The sequence below is a fragment of the Zingiber officinale genome, chromosome 11B, assembly GCF_018446385.1.
Source record: "Zingiber officinale cultivar Zhangliang chromosome 11B, Zo_v1.1, whole genome shotgun sequence".
NCBI classification, from domain to species: Eukaryota; Viridiplantae; Streptophyta; class Magnoliopsida; order Zingiberales; family Zingiberaceae; genus Zingiber; species Zingiber officinale.
Window position 1 is genome coordinate 80,578,156 of NC_056007.1, and position 23,493 is coordinate 80,601,648.

Genomic DNA, 23,493 nt, shown 5'->3' on the forward strand with positions numbered 1-23,493 from the left:
TGTAATAACAGCATATATCGAATATACTAATATATATTAAATATATCAATATTAATGATATATTAAAAAAAATTAATATCAATATGAGATTTAATATTTTTAATATTTTGATTTACAGAAACATATAACAAAATATCACATAATTTTGATGAATATATATAGATATATATTATACAATTTAATTATATCAAAAATTTAATTATATTAAATTTTGATACGGTATATATTTTTTTTATAAAAATTTTTGATATAAAATTTTTGGTCAGTGATACCACCTCTATTTCATGTTAATTTATTTTTTTTTGTAAGTTTCAAAATGCGCCTGAATTTTTCATAGGTTTACTTTTTATTTTTATTTTATAAAACAAGCTCCTAATTTCTCCTAATTTTACTTTTCTGCTAAACATACCCAAACAACTTTTTTTAAAATACTTTAACACTCCTCTTTCAATTCAAAACTCCATTTGGGTTGAGACTTGAGAATTTTAAATTAACAAATTATAATGGGAGAAAACAAGCTGCTTTGATCAAGCAATTTTAAAATTGATTCGCATGGGCCAAATGCATTTTTTCTCCTTTGAAAATATCATCAGAAAGTATGTGTAATATTTGAGATGGAAATAAGATTTTATTTTTTTATCTTCGCAATATGATATATTCCGAAACAAACGGTAATAATGCATTTCACGAAAAAAAGGTTTAGTATATTTCTTTTTCGGTTAGAAACGATTCATTTCAAGAAAACCGATAATCACTTGAATCATTTCAAGAAAAAAAAATGATTCAAATTTGGGAGAAATCAAATAATCTATGATAACTTGAAGCATGGGGGAAATTATTGTGATTCCCAGTGACGTTCTAAGACATTGAAACATAGGCACCAATTTGAAATAATTGAAAATTCAGACAGACAATAGAACAGACAAAGCTGGCTATATAATTAATTAAGACCAAAGCATCCTATCATCACCATTTTGTAGAGCATTTGGAACACACAGTAACTCAACTATTAGGTTAAAACATCATCATCTCCCATTAAATTAGCATAATGAGCTCCATATAGACTCGTGATTCACATAACTTACATGGCATTTCTTGTAAATGGAATAGTACGAATTTCGAACTGATATATGCATTCAGTTGCCAAAGCTCCTTGCAGTACAATTATAGTTTCAAGCCTATCCAATAGCGACTGATTCATAATGAAGGCCTGTCATTATGCGTCAGAAAATACTGATTAAATTCTGACAGAACCACTCAGACAGAAACCATAATAAGAGGTTTTAACAGGAATTTATATCTATAGAAAATTTTCTAACAAGAATACTGATATATCAGCAACGTCTACATTATCAAAAAAAAAAACACTCGGCCACATCACTATACCAAGTGGTGGTTGGTTTCCTCAATGAAGATAATCAATACAAAAAATTTACCATTAAGTAAATAGGTCCTAATAGACCAAGGTCCGCATTAGCATGATATGCAATCTAAGAACAGGGATACAAAAGCCTTACCACCAGTCTGCTAGCTTCCCGACAAGTCACCCACATTCAATTGCAGACGGTCTTTAGCCTCTTTGCGGCTTGCATGAACCCAGCAATTACCTGCACTTCATCCAATTGCTTCACGACAAATCATGAGCAATTGGGTTCCAGTAATAGAGTTAAGTTCCGTTGGTCAAGTGCAAATAATGCACTTACTTGGGCAAGGAAATTAAAATGAAAGGCTACCTGCGACACAAAATGCCTTTGAACAACTTCAATCAACTGCTCTTTGGAGGGATTAGGATTATCATCCATCTGTTTCATCCAATAAAATGAATCCACAATCAAGAAAATGATGTGTTAGACAAAAAAGGCAACTAATTTCCCAGTTGAGAAGAGTACAACTTACTAGATTAAAGTATCTATAATATCTCTGCAGTGCTGTTGTTTCTAACTTGCTCAGGTCAACCTTCTACACAAACAAATATAGAGCTTTCGTCATCACAATCAGAAAGAACGAGAATTATTTTTTACATAAGAAATGAACAATTAATGAAAAGCAAGATGGAGGGACCTAACAATCACTTTAATATTCAACTTATTTGGCATTAATCACAAGAACAAAGTGATAGACTAGGTTCTACAAGACCAAAGCTGAATGTTGCTATGTATAAATCTTACTGTGCTAATCGTGGATGAGGAAACAGATCCCTTGGACTGGGAATCACAAGAGTGAGACCTGCTCCAGGATTTATCAGAAGATCCTTTATGGTGCCTGCTCCTAAAGCTTTGAGTTTTTTGTAATTGTATAGAGCCAGAAGCTGAAAAAAAAAACTAGTTACCATGATATCAAGAGCAAATGATGAAACATGAAAAAAGAGAATATATTAAATGAAAATGACAATTTATTTGATACTAATAAACTCCATCCAGGCCATTACGGTACTGTGTGTAAGGAAATTCTATTGTTTTCACTTTGAAAGAAAGAACAGAAAAGAGAGAACAAGGGATGCTAAATAATAATAAGCTACTTAAAGACCTAAACAGCCCATTGATATGTAGAACAAACAGTTTTTCACAGGCTAGTAAAACTAATAAGAAAGAGAACGCAAGAAAAGGGAGAAAACTAAAAGAAATCTTGAATAACTAGAGCAAGTAACTTTTACTGGATCATATTGATGCTCATCCATACCTGATCCATTACAGTGTGTATTGTTACAGTCAACTTCATTGTCTTCCTCATTGCCTGTAGGGGCTTCAATAACACTAAGTGCATTACGTTGCAGCTTCACTTCAATCCCATTTGTCAAAACCTGGATTTTCAAGATACTAAATTCATATTGACTACATGAATTAAATATAGATTTTTTTTTTTTAAAGAGAAAGATATTGGAGTGAAGCATAGTTAACCGGAGTAGAAGTGTAAACAAGAAGTAAAAGTACATGTAAGCAGGAACCGGTTACAGAAAATTCCTGCCAACAGCAGAAACCTGGGTCCTACTACAGAATCTAGTGAAATACATCCCTAAAAAAAAATCAACTAGCTACAGGCAAAAACAACAAAGATAACAAAAGCAACAAACTAGCTCTAATCAAGAAAATCAAGAGTTACAGAGTGGCCTTTCTGTTTGCACGGTCCTGTTTTCAATAAGACCAGCAAGCTGGTTCCAGAGTAGGTTAAAAGTGGCATTGTCAAAGAGATGATGTTATTAAAAAATTTCATAGAACTAAATTAACAGAAACAAAGAAATTAAGATATTAACTCTGAGGTCTTCAGTGGCAGAAAAATTACTGTATAGTAGAATTGAAGTAAAGTTGATGAAACAATCATGATGCTTGTCTGGCTCATATTCTTGCAGTAATTATCATCATCATTGTATTTTTCAGAGAGGCAATTGAAACATTTATACTTAAGTTTCAATTGGTTTGGAATCTCACTCTCCTTTTGATGCATGTTGTACGCAATTTTCAATTTGTCTACGACAAGAGCATACTGTCAGATCTTCATGTTCAGATATCATGTAACCATCAGCTTAAGTATTGTATTATGTGCATCAAGAACAAGGATATAGAAGGAAATATCATTTTCTGTACCTCTAAACATAAGTAATCCCTGTTTAAGGTTAGTGCTAGACAACTAATGTAATTTGTATTTTAAAATTCTAGCAAGTACACTGACAATGTTAGTTGGACAAACCAAACAAAAAATGAATAATGTGAAGCAACAGAAATTTTTTGATTCTGATGTTTTGGTGTAAATCATACTAGATAAGTCAAATTTTGTGCATCCATTATCCCTAGGTTCAAGATGCAGCAGAAGAGAGAATCTGACATACAAAAAAACCAACTAATCCTTGCAATTTTCTGAAAAGGCATAACATAAGATTCAAGTCATGCAGAACAATTGCCACTTGTGATTCATTAATGATTGATTTACTGAAGGTGAAACATAGAAGAATAAAATGCATGAAGAAAGATGACTAGTTTTATGCCCTGAAATTAAATTTATAACATATAAAGTTTTAGATCTTCAAACGGATCACTAATCTAAGCCCAAACAGACAAACACAAAGGCAAAACAATTCAGATATTTTAGAACAAATTTTACCACACAAGACAAATCTATAGCAGCAGAACCGTATAAATGCAAGGCGCCCAGATATAAAACAATGCATTTCCAATTAAATTCATAGAGTTGTCCGTATTGCCCTTTCAAATCAGTATTAGGAAAACACGTGCTTAGGAACATGGCAACAAAGAGTTCAAGAACATGACTTCTCACAAGGATGAAATATGGAACATTTTCACCAAGAATAATACAACAAAAAAACCTTCATGTTTCCTGAATCAAAAGTAATAATGGAACCAAACTATCCTTCCACATTATAGATAAAATCGGATATCTTGACCACATTCTCCACTTAAAATTATCCATTCAACTGAAAAATAAAATCCTGATATCATTGAGAAAACTAAATCAAAATCTAACATAAATTCTCCTACTAAAAGAATTCAAGAACCAACGCCTCATGATAACTCACAAAAAAAAAATATCACTTTTCCATCAAAAATTCAGATAGATGAAGCCAATTACCAGCCAATGCCAACCTCCAAGGCCCACAGCCTTCTTGACGACCCCCTGGAGACCGACGAGAACCGATTTGGTCCGGTTGTTGCCGGTGACGATGACCTTGGTGTGCCGAGGGAGCACGGCCAGCTCCTCCTCACTGATCTCCCCGAAATTATGCTGGCATCCACCATTCATCCTGCCCTCCATGGTCGCCAGCATTGCTTCACTGTCCCAACAGCTCCACCTCCACTGAACGAGATTTACCACCAAAAGATAGCGCAAATTTGGCGGAATCAGGGGATCAAACAATTTGACACAAGATTATGCATTGTGGGAGGCGGATCGATCGAAAAAGAATGGAAATTTGGGGGAATCGTCGGACGGGAGGAGATCAGAGTACTCTGTTTTCCTTCTTTCTTTTTTCTTTTTCCCTTCCGCTGTGTTTGTTCGCTGCTCTGCTCTTCCCTAATCGTAATCCTTTCGCCTTTCGCTGCTCTGAATCCCGACGTCCAGGGTATCACCAACCGGAAGGCGGCACGTGTCCACTCGAGGAGTCAAGTCACGAGCGCGATGTGCAGCGTACGGCGACGACTATTGCCACTAACTGAAACGCCCCACAAAGCACCAGCGTAAAAGACTAACTTACCCTTGTTTAGACGACCACGATGACACGATCGCACGATCTAACTCATTCGGCGAGGGCAATAATGGAAGGTAACAGAAAAGATCGTAACGGTAACGGCAGATTAAAAGCATCCGTTAACAGACGAGGGCCCGCGACGCATGCAACGCTGTTAACTTCTCCTTTCGCCACAATTTAAGGCTTTTTACTACGCACCGCGCGGCCACGAACAGAGAATGTGGGGGCGGGACAATTCGTTGCCACCGCCGTTTTCCCGCCAAAGTAAAGGAATCAACACCGTCCATCTGTCGGATCGAAGGGTCCTGATCCACCCACACACGCCGGAGTGGATTAGGATTCGAGGACTTCTAAAACCAACCAAATTCCGTTTTAGTCTTTTTGCAATTAAAGACAATATTAATAGTAGAATGTTGTCATAAACACTGAAATTACAGTTTAAAGCAAAGATCCAGGGGAACCGTAAATCTTCCGGTTCGACTGCTTGAATTATCTCCCGCCGTTCATCGATTTGGGCTTCTCGAATGTTCCTACTGCATCTGTCTGATTGCTTCCCCCAATCCGCCGACACTCTCCCTAATTCCCTTCGTCGGAAACCTTGCGGCTTCCTCGTCTCTAAGCGCGATGCCGGCGTTCTCCAACATGGATTTGATCTGCATCTTCAATCTCTCCACCGGCGGCGGAATACGACACCAGTGCAGGGTAAAGTAACCATGAACTATGGATCCGATCCGCTTGCCCATCTGTTTCGTTACCTGCTGCCCAAGGTGCGTTCGGAACAATAGCGGAAAGAATTCTTCGGTAAAGGGGTTGCCGGCAGCCATAAATCGGTGCAATTCGTCCGGAGTCCTCGCGTATTCCTGCTTGCAAGCCTGATCTGCTTCCTGTGCATCATCCGCCGTGAAGCGCCGGTGGGCGATCGACTGGCTGTCGCTATAGGTTTCTTGAGGCAGCTCTCGTGGATGGCGCAGAAGTCGAGGGCCTGCAGGCTGTTGTCGAGATAGCCCTGGACGAGCACGAAGAGGTCGGCGTCCTGCAGGATGTTCTTTTGGTATTTCAAGATGAACTGGGATACCTCCTGGTTCATCTGCAGGTGACTGACGGTGGCGGCTCGCAAGATGTCCAGTGACAGGAAGCATGGGGTCGAGGAGGCACGCCACCTAGTAAATACCATTTCATTATCATAACCAAATAAAATCTTAAATTTTATTTGTTGAAAATACAAACAACAAAACACACACCAGGTAGATTAAATAATGAATTTTAAAATTTTAAAAATAGGATTTTTCATTGAATGCCAAAATAAGTTTTGATGAAATTTTAATTTACGTATGGTTATGGTGAAACAAATATTCACAAGATTCACAAAAGTGCAGTACTTAGCGATACATAAAGTGAAACCAAAATACCTACTAAATACAATAACTTAAATCTCTACGAGTGTATGGACTTCTAATGGCCAGTTGATTTAGACGGAATTCACATTCCCAACTACTACGATTATTTACTTGTTGGTCGTAGCAACATCTAAATTTGACAACTTATAAGAATCTTATGTCCCTGTGTCACTCAATTGACCTATGAAATCGATAATTATCAGAGCAGAGGTTAGGTTAGAATGATGCAAAGCAGCAGTGACTTTTTCCTATCTTTGTGATCTTCCTAATCAAATTCGAGCCATCACCTTTTGAAGCTAGGACTGCCCCTATATTTGCTAGATGTAGAAGCCTTCATATTTTGTTGTTCATCACTTGGTAAGGGTAGTCGTGGGTTTGAAGTTGGTTCATTTCTATTTAGACAACTGGATGGATTGCACTCTCTTACAAAAATGATTAATTAGGCTAGTAATATCGAGTCTGAGGTGGCTGACTCGATTCCACGGAAATTTTTCATCGATCATCAGGATAAATCGGGAAGCGCTCGTAGTGGACAGCCCAAGAATCCAACATCATTTAGTTGTGTGTCCCATTTGAATTGCACTCTTTTGAATAATAAGACCACCGTTTATAATGACTGAGCCTGTGAGTAGAAAATACAAGGCTTAAATCAATAAATTTTATATAGAAAATTCTAAATAGAGAAATGTAAATTTAGCTTCAAACATATAAAAAAACCAGATGAAAAATATAATTTTCGATATAGGTAACAAAAGTGTGAAATTGTTTTTTAGAATGTAGATCATGGTAGATTATCATAAAAAAAATATAGAAGAGAATTCAGATCAATAATTGATTGATAACATAAAATTGTCATATAAGTTCACAACTAAAGTATGACATTTGTGAAAAGTCTCATCATAGATAGTTTAATATATTTTTTTTTCAAATTATTATTTTTAATAAATATAGTTATTACTTATTTATAACTACATTTTATTTTTTAAAAAAATCTAGTTGAAAATGTCGATTATTCTTGTAAATGTCAACATGAAAAATGTAGCGAAAGTCCGATTAAATTGAATTAATTGATCGAACAGATGGAATTTAAAAGTTCAATTCGATTTGGTTATTTTAGAAATTTAGTTTTTCTCTTTAAAAATATTGATATTTATGTTAATTTGGTTCGATTTTAATTTTAAAAAATATTATAATTAGGTTAAATCGAATAAGTCGAACTTTAAATCCCTAAATTGAGAAACCCTAAATCTCTAATTTCAAATTAACCAAATAGAAAGTTAAACTAAGATAGAAATGTATAATTGATAAAAAGTTTGATTAATTCGGTGGTGGAGTTGATCTTCTGTAGGTCTTTTTTTACTGAAGTTCTTCTTTCTTCTGGTGAACATTTTCCTTATCAAGTTCACTAGGTGCTCTTCGTCTTCTAAGTCTTGATCAGACTCACCTTAAAATTCAGGCTTAGTTCTTAACTTTTCTTTGGAGGAACCTGCAAAAAGAGCAATACATTTCTTGGTTCTAGCGTTAGTTTGTTCGTGTAGCTCAAGTTCACAAAATAATTCGTCCAATTTTAATTTTGAAAAATTCTTCGAAATCTTGTAGGCATCCATGATGGATGCCCACAATGCATTTCGAGGAAACGCATTCAGGGTGTACCTTATTAAATCACGGTTCTCCATTTGGTGGTCGATGGTATGAAGCCCGTTGAGGATGTCTTTGTGTTGGTTGCTATGCAGAATATCATACCGGTTCCCCTATACAAAAATTTTGTACAAGTACTGAACCTTTACTAACAACTTATTGTGTTCTTTAGAAATTAAATTAGGAATCGTAAACGGAATTTAACATTATTGATTCCAAATTTAACTTATCTGTTCTTAGTGGTTTAGACTTGGATCGCAAACGATGCTTAACATTATTAATCAAAATCCACCCATGTTATAAATTCAATTAAATATTAATTTCAGAAATCGACTTCCAGGTTAAACATGGCGAGGCACTAGGCCTTCTTGGGTATGGGAGCATCCACCACTTCCTAAATAAAATCTTTCAATGAAATCTAATATTTAATTTCCTTATATAACTCTAGGTTTAACCAAAAGGAACAATCGAAACACAAATTCGAAAAATAAAGAAAACACAAATTCAAAACAAATCCGAAACCTAGAATCGCATGTCTCTTGTATTTGGTATTTCAAAAACTATACAAAGAAACTAGTGGAGAATCAGACCGGAAGGAAGATCAAATGCCTTAAGTCAGACAATGGTGTTGGTGCAACATCCCTTAGGTCAAGGTTGACCTGGTTGACCAAGCTGAGTCTTGGTTTGAGTTTAGATGTTTGACAATAAGAAATTGATTGAAGAAGAGTCAAGTAGGTCAAGGTTGACCGGATACTTGACTGGGAAGTCCTAACTGGGATGTTAGGTAGAATGGAAGTCCTGGTGAGTGAAGCCAGGCAGAAGGGAAGTCCTAGTGAGTGAAGCTAGGCAGATTGAAAACCCTAGTGAGTGAAGCTAGGTGAAAGTCCTGGTGAGTGAAGTCAGGTGAAAACCCTAGTGAGTAAAGCTAGGTGAAAGTCCTGGTGAGTGAAGCCAGGTGAAAGCCCTAGTGAGTGAAGCTAGGCAGATGGAAAACCCTAGTGAGTGAAGCTAGGTGAAAGTCCTGGTGAGTGAAGCCAGGCAAGGGAAAATCCAGATGGATCAAGGACGATCGGACATCTGGTGTTGGGAAGTCCAAGTAGGTCAAAGGATTGACTGGATACTTGGCACGAGGAAATACAGATAGGTCAAAGGGATTGACCGGACATCTGGTGGAAGTCCTAGCAGGTCAAAGGAGTGACCAGATGCTAGGCATGATGTACCAACAGGTCAAGGTTGATCGGATGTTGGTTTGAGAGGCTTGGAACTTGGTTTTGGGCAAAAACCAAGTGTTGGATCGATCAGTGGATCGATCCAGGAGCTGGATCGATCAGTGGATCGATCCAAGAGCTGGATCGATCAGTGGATCGATCCAGGCCTTTTCTAGCGAACAGAGAGCCTCTGGATCGATCCGTGGATCGATCCAGATGTCCCAATCGATCAGTGAATTGATCGGGACGATGCTGCTTCGCGCGATAAGCGCTGGATCGATCCATGGATCGATCCAGGCGTTACTCCAGAGCACAGAGGCGCTCTGGATCGATCCGTGGATCGATCCAAAGCCTCCCCAATCGATTGGGAACATTCGAATCGATCGGGATCCGACCGTTAGCGTCGATAAAGGCCGCAGGCGCACGATTCCTTTGGCATCTCTTCACCGATTCACTCCAGATCTCTCGCCAGTTCCTCCACAGCACTCACAAAGCTCAGATCGCCAGTTCTTGAAGGATCTTGGAAGTTCTCCAAGTCAAGAGGCGGATCAAAGCCAAGAAGAGAAGCTAGGGTTAGGGTTTACACTCATTGTAAGCTTGTAAGCTTGTATTTCTTGTATCCTTTCCCTCTCTTCTTGTATTCAGTCTTGTAGGGCTTCTCCGCCCTTGGTAGTTACCATAAAGGAGAGTTTTATTAGTGGAGGGTGTGTGTGTTGGTGTGGATCCTTGGATTAGTCACCTCTTGTGAGGTGGATACCAAGTAAACCAACCGTGTTAGCGTTGTGTGATTGTTTGTGTATTTTCCGCTGCCATATCTTTGAAGAAACAAGCAACGCCGAGCACCGAGCGAACGCGACGAGCTATTCACCCCCCCTCTAGCTACTTTTGGTCCTAACAAATGGAACTGAGTACACAGATTCAAAGTTTCAAGAATTTTGTGAGCAACATGAGATAATGAGGCATTTCTCAATTCACAAGACACCTCAGCAAAACGGGGTAGCAGAAAGATTGAACAGGACAGTCATTGAGAAGGTAAGATATCTCAGGCTGAATGCGGAGCTAGCAAAGAATTTCTGGGTAGAAGCAGTTAACATGACATATTATCTCATTAATAGATCACCAAGGGCAGCACTAGAAGGTAAAATATTAGAGGAAGTATGGACAAGAAATCAAGTAGATTACTCTCATCTTCGAGTTTTTGGATGTTCAGCATATATGCATATATCTAGTGAGGAAAGATCAAAGCAGGATGCGAAGTTAAAACAATGCAATTTTTTTAGGGTATCAGAAAGAAGTTAAAGACTTTAAACTTTGAGATCCTAAGGCAAATAAGGTGGTGATCAACAAAGATGTGGTGTTTAACGAGAATGCTATACTACAACGTACTCGGGAAGAAGAAAAGGAAACACCACAAAGCAACATGGAGAAAGATGTTGTGCAGGTGGAGCTAAAGACTCATGACTATGATGATTCTAGCTCAGAGCACATGGAGTATCACACTATAGCTGGTGGCAGAATAAGACGAGTCATAAAACCACCCACCAGATATACATCTTTTCAAGAAGCGATACACAACTTTGAGAAGGATAAGTGGATGGATGTTATGGCGGAGGAGATGGAGTCGTTGCATAAGAACCAAACGTAGGATCTAGTGGAGCTTCCTGAAAGAGAGAAAGTTATAGGATGCAAGTAGATATTCAAGAAGAAAGAAGCAGTGTTAGAGGGAGAAGATGTAAAGTTCAAGGCTTGGTTAGTAGCAAAAGGGTATTCACAGAGAAAGGGATTGACTATGAAGAAATTTTATCTCCAATGGTAAGACATATGTCAATTAGAGCGGTGTTGGCTTTGGTGGCATGTCACAATTTGTAGCTGAAACAAATGGATGTGAAGACAATATTTCTTCATCGAAATTTAGATGAGCAGATTTTTATGTCACAACCTGAGGGATTTAGTCAACCTAGTCAAGAGCAGTTGGTTTGCAAGTTGAAGAAATCGTCCTATAGATTAAAACAATCTCCTAAGCAATTGTACAAATGTTTTGATTCATGTATAATTCAAAACGGATATACGAGATGTGAGTATGATTACTGCATATATATGGAGACTCTTGAAGATGAATCACTGATTTTCTTACTCTATACGTAGATAACATGCTCATTGTTGCAAAGAAGATGAAAAAGGTTGATAAATTGAAGAGACTACTTAGTAAGGAATTTGACATGAAAGATTTGGGGGAGAGGCCGAGAAAATTCTTGGGATGGAGATTCACAGAGATAGAGCTGCAGGGAAATTATGGTTGTCTCAATGTAGCTATGTGGAGAAGGTGCTAGATAGGTTCAACATGAAGAATGTAAAGTCGGTGAGCACGCCCCTGGAGCAATACTTCAAGTTATCCAGTACACGGTGTCCAGAAACGGATGTCGAGATTCAAGAAATGTCAAAGATTCCTTATGCCAGTGCAGTTGGTTATCTGATGTATGTCATGGTTTGTACGATACCAAATTTGACTCAAGCAGTTAGTATTGTGAGCAAGTTTCTTTCAAATCTTAATCGACTATATTTGGATGCAGCGAAGTGGATTTCAGATACTTGAGAAATATAACTAATTATAACACCATATTCAGTAGACAACCGGAAGATCCTTTAGTTGTTGGGTACATAGATGCAGATTATGCAGGAGATTTAGATGACAGAAGGTTTACTATAGAATACGTGTTCACTGTGGCAGGAGGACCTATCTATTGGAAATCTATGATATATTCTATTGTTGGATTGTCTACTACGAAGTCAGAGTGCATGGTAACAGCTGAATCAGCGAAGGAAATTTTATGGCTTACAGGATTAGTCAAAGAACTTGGTGTTCAGCAAGGGAGAGTCAAGTTATCATGCGATAGTCAGAGTGCTATCTATTTAGCGAAGAATTAGGTATATCATGCGAGAACCAAACATATTGATGTGAGGTTTCACAAAATCAGAGAGTTGATTGCTTCCAGAGAAATTCAACTTGAGAAAGTTCACACTGTAGACAATGCTCCAAACATGCTGACAAAGCCAGTGACCACGGAGAAGTTCAATCATTGCTTTAACTTGATCCATATCTCTAAATGCTAGAGGAAGGATGCCTAGACCCAGAGATCTATGTGGAGTTTTGTTCAGATACTCGTATTCTTCGAAGGGGTGAATATTCATCAAGGTGGAGATTATTGATGGGTGTCTCATATTTGGATGAATGTCAATTGGAGAGATGTCATGGAAGAAAAATCTGTTAAGATTTTTCGTAATAAAATTCTGTTATAATTTTATATAACAGAATTCTGTTACGGTTTTATATAACAAAATTCTGTTACGATTTTTCATAACAAAATTCTGTTGTGATTTTTTATAATAGAAATCTGTTACGATTATATCGAGTCTGGGGTTTATATACTATTTATAGGGATCATTGTAAACCTATTATACAACAATCACAAGAATAATTAAATGTGATTCTCTTGTGTAGAGAGAATTCTAATAAAGCTTCGATCTTTTTTGTGGAGTAAGCATACCGCCGAACCACGATAATTCTTCTTCTTTCTCTTCTTCTTCTTCTTCTTCCTTGTGTTTGCTCCTTTTTGTGCGTCTGTGTCTTGTTGCTTAGCGCGATCTCTTTATCTCTTCCTCTTCTTCCGTACGTTAGAGATTGAGAGGTGTTGCCCCCTTCTTTGCACAACAGGTACTCTGGCGCTCAAGTTAAGACATAGCTCAATGAAAAGTGCAGAAAGAAGATGAACAGTAGACTCTAGTAGATGTATGTGTACGCGCGTATACCTAGCCAACGGAGAGAACCTCCTTTTTTATACTGTCTCTCATAACCGCCGCAAGTATGAGACATCAGAGAATGTCGGATGTCAAGGTATGTCAGGTGATAGGGAATGTACGACAGACTCCCGTTGGCTGGAGGAATTTTCACGTAGAGCATCAGATTATTCACTGACGAGTAACTGTTATTCTCTGACAAGTGGTTATGATTCCCTAATAATGTTGTCTTCTGGTTAGGGGTGTCAATTCGGGTGGGTCGGGTCGGGTTGGGTCGGGTTGAGTTTTTTTTTTTTTTTTTTTAACCCAACCCGAACCCGACCAACCCGATCAACCCGAACCCGACCCATATAACCCGAAAATCCGATTCAAAACGACTTTTTTGGGCTATTTTCCCTATAATTCTTCACTTTTATCTCAATATTCCATCATTATCATACAAACATGATATTAATATACATAAAAACATCTAAATTTTTAAAATAAAATTTGATTTAACTCTAAAAAAACCCACAAAACCCTATATTTAAGCCAACCCGGTCAACCCGACCCAACCCGAAATTTTTTTACTCTCCAACCCTCCAACCCGAACCCGACCCGAACCCGAAAATGCCCAACCCGAACCCGATTTTTTTCGGGTCGACTCGGGTTGGGTCGTCGGGTCGGGTTCATTTTTGACACCCCTACTTCTGGTGATAGTCCGATTGATGTTGGGACGGACCGAGAGTAGACTAAGAGTTGTGCCCAGTAGAAGAGGGGTACTGAGCCCTATCAGGCCGACCGACTAAGAAGTCAACCGAGAGTATACTGGGGGCAATGATCATGAGGCGTGTGGGAACCAAGTCTCTGAGGAATCCTCTGACCGTGACTATCATCTCTTCTTAAGTTTTGACTACTACTTTCCTTTGACTATTGACCTCCTAATATTATCATGCCTCTATCACACGCCATATCATTAGCCGAGCTAGATCAGTGAGCGAGGGTGCCTCTTGGCAGTCGATGTAAGCGGTAAGGAGGCTGGAGTACTGGGCATGGGAGATAATCTTGGCCTTGATCTCAAACCCAACTAATCTTGACTTTCTGATTCGTTTGCATGAAATTTCATTACCCCTGTTTCATTGTAAATGTGATCAAGTTTCTAATTCACTTGGCCGTTCATCATCTGTTCTAACAGAGGAAGCATGCTCATCCTCAGTGTAGTCTCATTCGCAGCAGCCTGCTCTCGGGAAGAGTCTGCGAACTGAACCAAACTCGTATTTCTCATGCACTGAAACAAACATTACAATCTCAGGTTCGGAATCCTTGAGTGGAACAACATGATCCACAGCGCTGGAAGCTTCATCGGCTTTGAAGCTCCGTTCTCGCGCTTCGCGAGTCCGTTCATCGCTTTCTGTTTCTTGGGTATTGTGGACTACCTCACTAGTGAGAGTCATCGTCGCTCCTAAAGCTTTTCTCTCGAGCCTCGTGTGAGTGCTCTTCATGTTCTTGGTCATCCACTTTCTGAGCAATCTGTTACTTTTGCTCAGAAGGTTCAGCTTCCCTCACCTTCGATCTCCTTAATTTCTCCATGCTCAGCCTCTTCTTTCCCTGCGAAAGGGAAAAGGCTCTTCCTGCCAAAGCTTGTGAGCTCAGACTGCCTCGCAATAATAATGAGCTTGTCCTCATAGGCCTTTCCGTGGTCATGGGAGTACTTCATCTGGTAGATCAGCCAGATGCCGACAACAACCTGATGCCTCAGCATGTTGATCCTCTTCCCGACCCCGTGGGTCATCCGAGTTGATATGTGATAGTAGTTGTCACAATGAAGTCTCAGGATCGAGCCTCGGGGCAACGGGGGAATAAATCTCCTATCTCCGTATTACACCCTGGCTGTCACATGCCCACTCGGATGCTACAATTTACTTCTCTGGTAATAGCCTTGGGTCGGGTGCGACCGACAGGTACGCTGGGAGCGAGCGTTTCAACTTTTGTCACAATGTTGATCCTCTTCCCTCGTGACTTTCCCTTTGGCTCTCCAGTTTACTTCCACACTCTTCCTCAAGAACCTGCCGAAGAAGAAGAGGAGGAATGGGCCAGGCAAAGAAAGCAGAAACGAAGAAGAGAAAGAAGCAGCGCGGAGGCAAAGTCGCAACCTACAGAGATGAGATGTTAATGAAGGAAGCTGCCTTGGTCAAAAGGTTGAAAGCTGCATTCATTCAAAGAGAGTCACCCATTGCTTTTCCTTCCTAAGCATATGTTTGGAGTTTAACGGAAGGGGGAGAAAAGAAATAAGGTAAATATTGGAGGAAATTCCTAACAAAAAGGCCACTGTGCTTAACTTAGGAAAGCCGTCCATTTTACAATGTCAATGGCGGGCGAAGCTGTCTGTTGGCAATAAGCTCGCAACTCGGAAGTCACTACTCACTAACAAATAACAATAATATATGCGATGGCAATAATATTTTTATTATTTTCTTAACAGTTAATTCTGCTTTTATTTTAATTTTCTTTTGAAAATTTTACTCTGTCATTATTTCTTTAATTCAATCTAAACAGGTAGCCTCCAGACTCCAGTCGTTGCTCCCCATTTGATTCCCAAGAACTCACTCTCTGAAGCTCCACCATCCGGCGTCGCGCGACTCCTGCCGACCACCCTCGCGGCCGCTCGCTCTGCAGAAGTCAGCAAGGTCGAGCTCCACATGTCGCACATAACCGCCTCCTGCGTAGAACTACGGGTTAGTGGCGAGACAGGCAGCCACTGGTTACTGGTAGGTAGAAGTTGCGGTACCGCAGCACGATCCTCTGGGTCTTGAGCAGGACCTTTCCTTCATTATCGTGTTGAGACTGCAGTGTCATGCACTCGCTTGCTTCCCCCGACGATCTCTCGGAGGAGGGTGTCAGTGGAGAGGCCGATGAGGAGGTGGAGCTGTTACGGGGAGGTGAAGCGCTAGTTGGGGAAGCCGGATCCAATAGGGAGGCCCTCGAAGAATTCGAGCGAGAAGGTGAAGGCATAGGAGCCTAGGCGGGTTAGCGTCGAACTCTGATTTGGGCAGCCCAGGGCAATCGTGAGGCCAGAAGTGCGGAGGCAAAGAATGAAGAGTTGGGCGTAGGGTGCAAAGGAGAAACACGCAAGGCTGAGGGAGTGTTGCAGCCTCAGTTCATACATGAGGGATCGACGAAGACATAAGGTCCTAGCAGAAATTTTTTTCTAAAGCTTTAATATTTTTAAAAAATAAATAATATTTTTTAAAAAGTAGATTTTTTTATAAAATATTATTAGAGATATTTAATTTTTATTAGTAAATTTTGAAAGGACAATTTATATATTGTAAAAAATTTATTTTAACAGTTAAAACAGTCATCAACTATGTTACTCTTATGAAAGCTCACTTTTTTTATTAATAAAATATAAAATATAAAAATTCATTTATGCTAAACAAGTTTAAAGCATAATTTATTAAAAAATACTATATTTATCTAATAAATATTTTTAAATTAAATAAATTAAATTAAATTTTATCAATAATATGTTTAAAATATTAATTAATTTATTGAGAAATAAATTATAATAATTCTAATAACATTCCTTTTAATTGTTATTTAAAATTTTTTATCAGTAAATTTTAATTTCAATAAAGGACAGACTTGACGCAAAATTGTGTACTACATATAATACATATAATAGATCTTTGAAATTTTGTATTATCAAGAGTTTTATTTATCGGATTGTCTTTTTATTAATTCTAACTTTGATAAATTTAAAGAGAGAGAAAAAAGAAATTTAGAGAGGAATAATAGTAAAATATTAAATATGATTTTAACTTTTAAAAATATTTTTATAAAAAAATATAAGTATACCCCATAAATATTTTTAATTTATTAATCAACTTAATTTTTTTCAGTAAATTAATTTTTTATTAATAAAAGATTAAAAATTTTAATAAAAATTAACAACCAAATCTCACGTTAAGTAAAAAAAATAAATTTTAAATCAAATCTAAATTTAATGAATAAAAAATAATTAAATAATTAAATAAAAAATAAAAAATAAAAATTATGGAATAGACTTGATTAGTAAAAAATTAAAATTATTGATAAAAATAAATATTAATTAAAATTGATTTAATCAAAATTTTAAATATTACTATACAAACTCATATATTTCTAAAATTAATATATACATAGATATATCTATATGGACCCTATTAATATAATAGGGCCCTAGGAATATATTTTAATGGTCTATGTTTTGACCAAGATGAATAATGTTGAATTTCACAGAAGTTGTCAAATCAGAGGAGAGGTCATGTCTTTAAATATTACTTATTTAAATATTACTTATTTTTTAACTGAATTTTATTAAAAAAAAACTTATATGAAAATATGATTTGTTTTTATAATTGTGTTCTAGTACAGTTAAAATACCACTTCTTACCACGGGAGAAAAATATAATAAAATTGAAAATGTAAAAAGAATAATACCGGAGTATAATATCAGTTCTAAATGTAAAAATATCACTTATAAAAGAATCAAAGTATAATATGGTATCATTCGATTTAGAGGTGAATTTTATTAAAAAAAAAATTATATGAAAATATGATTTGTTTTTATAATTGTGTAATAATACCATTTAATTTTGTAGCAATTAAAGAGTTAAAATACCACTTCTTACAACGGGAGAAAAATATAATAAAACTGAAAATGTAAAAAAGAATAATACCGGAGTATAGTATCAGTTCTAAATGTAAAAATACCACTTATAAGAGAAGGTATATGAAAAATACAGCAACACAATTTTGAAAATGTAAAAAACAGTAGAGTAAAAAAATCAAAGTATAATATGGTATAAGTTCTACGGATTTAGAGGGGAATTTTATTTAAAAAAAATTTATATGAAAATATGATTTGTTTTTATAATTGTGTAATGCTACCATTTAATTTTGTAGCAATTAAAGAGTTAAAAATACCACTTCTTACCACAGAGAAAAATATAATAAAATTGAAAATGTAAAAAGAATAATATCGGAGTATAGTATCAGTTCTAAATGTAAAAATACCACTTATAAGAGAAGGTATATGAAAAATACAGCAACACAATTTTGAAAATGTAAAAAACAGTAGAGTAAAAATCAAGATATAATCTGGTATCAGTTCTACGAATTTAGAGGTGAGTATTTGATTCAAATCGAATCAAATTAATCGAACCGAATTAATTTTTTTTCGAACAAACTGAACCGAATCAATTTTCGATAAAAATTGAATGAATCGAATTTTTAATTAAACTGAACAAATCAATTTTTTCTAAAAAATTAATTTGACTTAATAAAAATTTGATTCGTTCTAAAATTTATAGTCTAAAAAATCGATTTAGTTCAAAAATTCGATCTATTCAGTCTATTCAATTTAACCGAATAAAAAATTTAAAACCGAACCCGAACCGAATTAACCGATTTTTTTGAAAAAAAAAATAAATAAATTTTTGAATAAATCGAACCGAATTTTTAAATTCGATCAATTTGATCGATTTATTTGATTTAACCAAACTTTTACTCATCCCAATACAAGTCTAACTTATTCACTTTGAAGAAAGAGCAAAGCGGAATTACGATACTAATGAAAAAAATGGCACTTGTTGTCGTACGATCGAACAGAATCCTTCAGAATGGAATCGCATGCAGGGTTTGATCCGGTACAAAGGGTGACGAAGAATAGGATATAATTCACCCAGGCCATGAGCAAAATTGCAATCGCTTCCAAAGCGGCACTGCTTCTTCTCAAAATGAATGCATAGTTGGATTTTCGGAGAACCTAGTGGATAGGCGATCAATCCTTTGCCGCCGCCACTGCTTTCCCCGGGTTGGGCTCCGCTATTGCTTCCCCTGGTTGAGGATTAGTTTGATTTTCCCTAGATGTCTAAGATATATTCGGCGACGTATCCATCATTTTGAACTGTTCTAGATGTTCTAGATGAATATTTAAGTCTAGAATTATCTGATCTAATTCTGTTACTTTGTCCAAACAGGCTCGGTATGAACTCATTAGTTCATCGAATGTAGTAGATCATGATTAACTGGTGAAACAAAGAAACAACAATGACAAATGACAAGATAAGTAACAAGCAAAAGTGAAAGGGTACTCAAATCTGCTACGAATACAATAAAAAAAAAAAAAAAAAAAAAAAATAATAATAATAATAACAATGCTGACAAGATTCATCATTTGAAATGACAGCCATCTCTAAAATGAAACAAGAAAGTTAAACAAAAAATAAGTCTAGGACATACCTCTTGGAAATTGAATCGCCATAGCCGGAGAGAAGAACAAGAACTTCATATATGATATGACGGAGAAGAGAAGAGATTTAGGAGGGAAACAGGAAGTAGATCTATTTATAAGGAGAAATAAGAATAGTCTAGAAGCTTAAATATTTAATTATTATTAAAAAATATGATATAAAGCAACCGTCGATTAAATTATCGCTTCTAATCATCACCGTCTATTTCAAAATGTCTTAACCATCGATTAGTTCATTGCGCACCATCATCACCGTCCATTTCAAAAGTATGGTTGATCGTTGCCGCTTATATGCATCATCCTTGTCTTCCCGCTCCCCGAGTTTTTGCAAGAGCAGGAGCTGTACGATTCTCAAGGCCAAGATACAGCTTCTCTCCCACACCAACATGGTCGATTACGCCATGAATATCCATAAGGCCCTTTACCATACAGAAGACGTTCCCCAAGGTCCTCTTTGCTCCCGTTGTTTATTCTCGTTTTTTGTTTTGTAGTTCATGCGGTGTGTGGTTTGCGGGTTTTGCAGCCATGGTGGATAGGAGGGCGGAAGTCGTCTCTACGTTGAAATCTCTTGAAGAATCTGTAGCGCCGCTCATATCCTTTCGTCAAGATGCTAATTTGGTTCAGGAATTGAGGCCCGACAGACAGTATAACATCCAAATGCTGCACGACAGCTTTCAGGTTTGATATTTCGAATTCATTTATGCAAATTAAGAGGGACGGGTTTCATCTAAATGATGTAATATCTGTCTGCTGTTTATAAAGTTTGTAGTGTTTATGCCTACTGCTGTAATTTGTCAAGTTGTAGGCAATGAGTAGCAAAGAAGGTTATTTTATGAGCAGTTGATGATGATTTTTTTCGCATTGCCCATTAAGTAGATTGGCACTGATCAGATTGAGGCCTTTTATCAGTATGCAAAATTCCAATTTGAGTGTGGTAAGTATTCCGGCACTGCTGATTATTTGTACCAATATCACGCCCTGTGCACTAATAGTGAGAGAAATTTGAGTGCGCTGTGGGGAAAACTTGCTGCCGAAATTTTAATGCGAAATTGGGATGTTGCTCTCCAGGAGCTCAATCGTCTCAAAGAGATAATTGATTCAAAGTTACTATTTGTTATTTAATCCATAGAGTTTGGTCTTAGAAGTGTTATCTTGCTCACTTTAATCCTTTCTGTTTTGTTTGCATACTGTGCAGAACTTTTCTTCTCCTTTAAATCAGTTGCAGAACAGAATCTGGTTGATGCACTGGAGCCTTTTCATCTTCTTTAACCATGAAAATGGAAGAAATAGTATCATTGATTTATTCTTCTAGGACAGGTGCGCCTCTTATCCCACTAAACTTTCTTTTCTCCAATATTTTGCATCTATAATTTGTACTTAATCATTTTTTTATTAATAGTTTTTCAGTCACTTAGCTTTAATGACTTGCTATCTAGAATTTTTTTCCTTATCACAGAACAATTATTCCCGTGGAGGATGATATGCATTTCTATATACCCTTTGCCATTGCCCCACTAATCTATCAATCTTGTTACATGCTTGTGTTGGTTGTACCATATTACTCTTTATTCATCGTTTGAATTTCAGAATAAACCTTCTCTTTACTCACTGGTTTTGTGCTTGTATTTTCAATTGTGCCTTGTTTTTTCTACTAGCTAATTTTCTGATCACTTAAAGGCACCTTAGAACCAGTGTAGATCATGCTTAGAAACAACTGGATCATAATAGAAAACCTGTTTGATGACTATGGCCTAGTTAGTGAGATGCCTGCAACTATTACTCAGTATTGGCTCGCTCAACTATTGTTCTAATTAGCTGCACCAGAGTCTAATTATTTAAGATGATAAGGATAGGTTCAAAGGCAACAAACTGATTCTATATTTATGGGAGTTGATTAGAGCAGATGGTGCAAAGAATAAAGATAGACAAAAGGAATTGCTATCTTATGTAATAAAAATCATTTACATGATCAGAGTACTACTAGCCATAAATTCTTGCATAGAACCTTATGAAGTGATAGGATTTTTGTAACTGGTCCATTTGACTAAGTTATGTCTATTTTGGATTGCTCTCCACTGTTTCCTTTCATATAACCTATTTTCTTCTCTCTGAGATTTCTGAAAAAAACTATAGAAGTGCTACTTAGGCTTGAAAATGTATCATATTCTGATGTATCTGAAACAACATTTCAATGTGCTACAAAGGCCAGAAAATAAACATTTTGAGAGTTAGAGGACATGGACTAGGATAAAATGAAGATTTTGAAAGCTTATTCTTATGATAGGTTTTGTAATTGGAAACACTAGATAAAACTCCTTTTTGGTGGACACCTTTCTACAAGGGATTTGGTAAACAATAATAGATGACTTTTAGTGACAAAAGAGAGGATTTACTGAATTGCTCAATTTTAGAATGAAGAATTGTAGCATGTAGTTAAAAGCATGAACTGGCTATAATATGAGATGAACAATCTTCATTTCTGAGCTACAAGCTTTCTCTGGAATATTCTTTTTTTCTTCATCTTGTCAGGTACTTGAATGCTATTCAAACAAATGCTCATCACCTTCTCTGATACTTTGCCACTGTTGTCATCGTCACAAAAGAAGGAGAAATATGCTTATATGTTAAATATGACTTTAATGAAACTCTGAAGAAACTTAAGGAGTGTGAGCAAGTAAGTTTCATCAAGTAATACAATTTATTTGGCCTTACTAATTCTAATTGGAATATTTATCTTAATCTCGTTTCAGTATTGTAATAATTAAGAAATTGCTTTGGGAATGCTTCTTTTCTAATGTGCATCTTCTTTTGCATTGACAAAATAATTATTTATAAGATTATGTATTGGTATGATATGCTTTGAGCACATGATGAAGACTGAATTTGCTTAAAGTGTCCGGAGGCCCACTTTGAGAAGACATTTTCTAATGCACACTTATGTATTGTTGACTTGGAGGGAAATAGGAGGAAAATAAATGTAAACAATAAATGAGTTTGCCAATTTTTTTCTCTTGAAAAGAAGAGTGTAGTAAATAATTTAATTATATCTAGATTCTTCTTTCCATTTCTTCTTGAATCCATTTCTTCCTGAATCGGATTACTTCTTCCCTTTCAATTTCATCAAAGTAAAACCTCAGAAGACTGTATATAAGAAAATTTAATTCTTGTATCGTTCCTTTTTCCCTCTTGCAAATTACTTCCTTTGTCTCCAAGTTAAGTAGTTTGCAATTAAGATGGTTGTATATGTGGGAAGAGGCCTTTTTGTATGAAGATGTGCTTTAGTTTACTGTGACTATATATATATATATATATCCAAGACAATCCTGATATGGAAGTTAGTTATGATAAAGCTTTCATCGTTCCATCTAAATTCTTTTCAGGTGATCGCTCACTTGTTTGAAGTGATTAACATCAAGCTCAAGCAACAACCAAATTTTATTTCTTCGACATGTATATTCATCATATCATTTCTTACATTCATTGATATGCATTATTTAAAAACTAACTAAAAACTTTCTAGAAAAATCTTTTTATTTTAGGCTTTTTTTTACATCTGAGAAATATGAAACTTCTCTTTTCCTTTGTTCTTTCCTGAAACATTTACTTGGTTCTTGCATGTTAGATCACAATTTCATGCTCTCATTTGAAATGATACATTTTTTGTTCTTTTGTTACCTAGGTGATTTTGAATGATCCCTTCCTTAGCAAGCGGGTTGGAGATTCCAACTTCATTACTGTCCCATTGAGGGTTGAATTCCTTGAAAATACCCGTCTCTTTATTTTTGAGACTTACTGTCGCATCCATGGATGCATTGATATCAGGTAGCCCTATGCGTCTCTAGATTTTGGAACATGTGTATCATAACAAATGACCTTTTTTATGTCCTTTTTAAATATAGATACAGAATCTGGTAATAGTGTTAAATTCATTATGTTGGCTGTCATATTTGATGTTAAGATGTCTAGTTTTGATAAAAAGTTAAC

At 36.4% G+C, this 23,493-nt stretch overlaps 1 protein-coding gene and 1 pseudogene across 1 annotated transcript; one reads left to right on the forward strand and one right to left on the reverse strand.

Annotated features, from left to right (window-relative positions):
- Nucleotides 1-916: 916 nt before the first annotated feature.
- Nucleotides 917-5,049, reverse strand: LOC122035189. Its single transcript, XM_042594592.1, has 7 exons — nt 4,582-5,049; nt 2,680-2,800; nt 2,169-2,308; nt 1,897-1,959; nt 1,734-1,802; nt 1,518-1,625; nt 917-1,210 (listed from the first exon to the last, which is right to left on the reverse strand). Exons 1-6 carry the CDS (start codon nt 4,774-4,776, stop codon nt 1,554-1,556), a joined length of 660 nt encoding a protein of 219 aa, XP_042450526.1. The 5' UTR covers nt 4,777-5,049; the 3' UTR covers nt 917-1,210; nt 1,518-1,553.
- Nucleotides 5,050-11,781: 6,732 nt separating this feature from the next.
- LOC122034085 overlaps nt 11,782-23,493 on the forward strand; it is a 39,539-nt pseudogene continuing 27,827 nt past the window's right edge.

Coding starts and splice junctions, on each gene's coding strand:
- LOC122035189 (XM_042594592.1), bottom strand. CDS start 4,776: ATGCTGGCGACCATGGAGGGCAGGATGAATGGTGGATGCCAGCATAAT. Junction 1,803..1,896: donor ATTATAGATACTTTAATCTA/GTAAGTTGTACT, acceptor TGGATGAAACAG/ATGGATGATAATCCTAATCC. Junction 1,626..1,733: donor AAAGGCATTTTGTGTCGCAG/GTAGCCTTTCAT, acceptor TTTGTCGTGAAG/CAATTGGATGAAGTGCAGGT.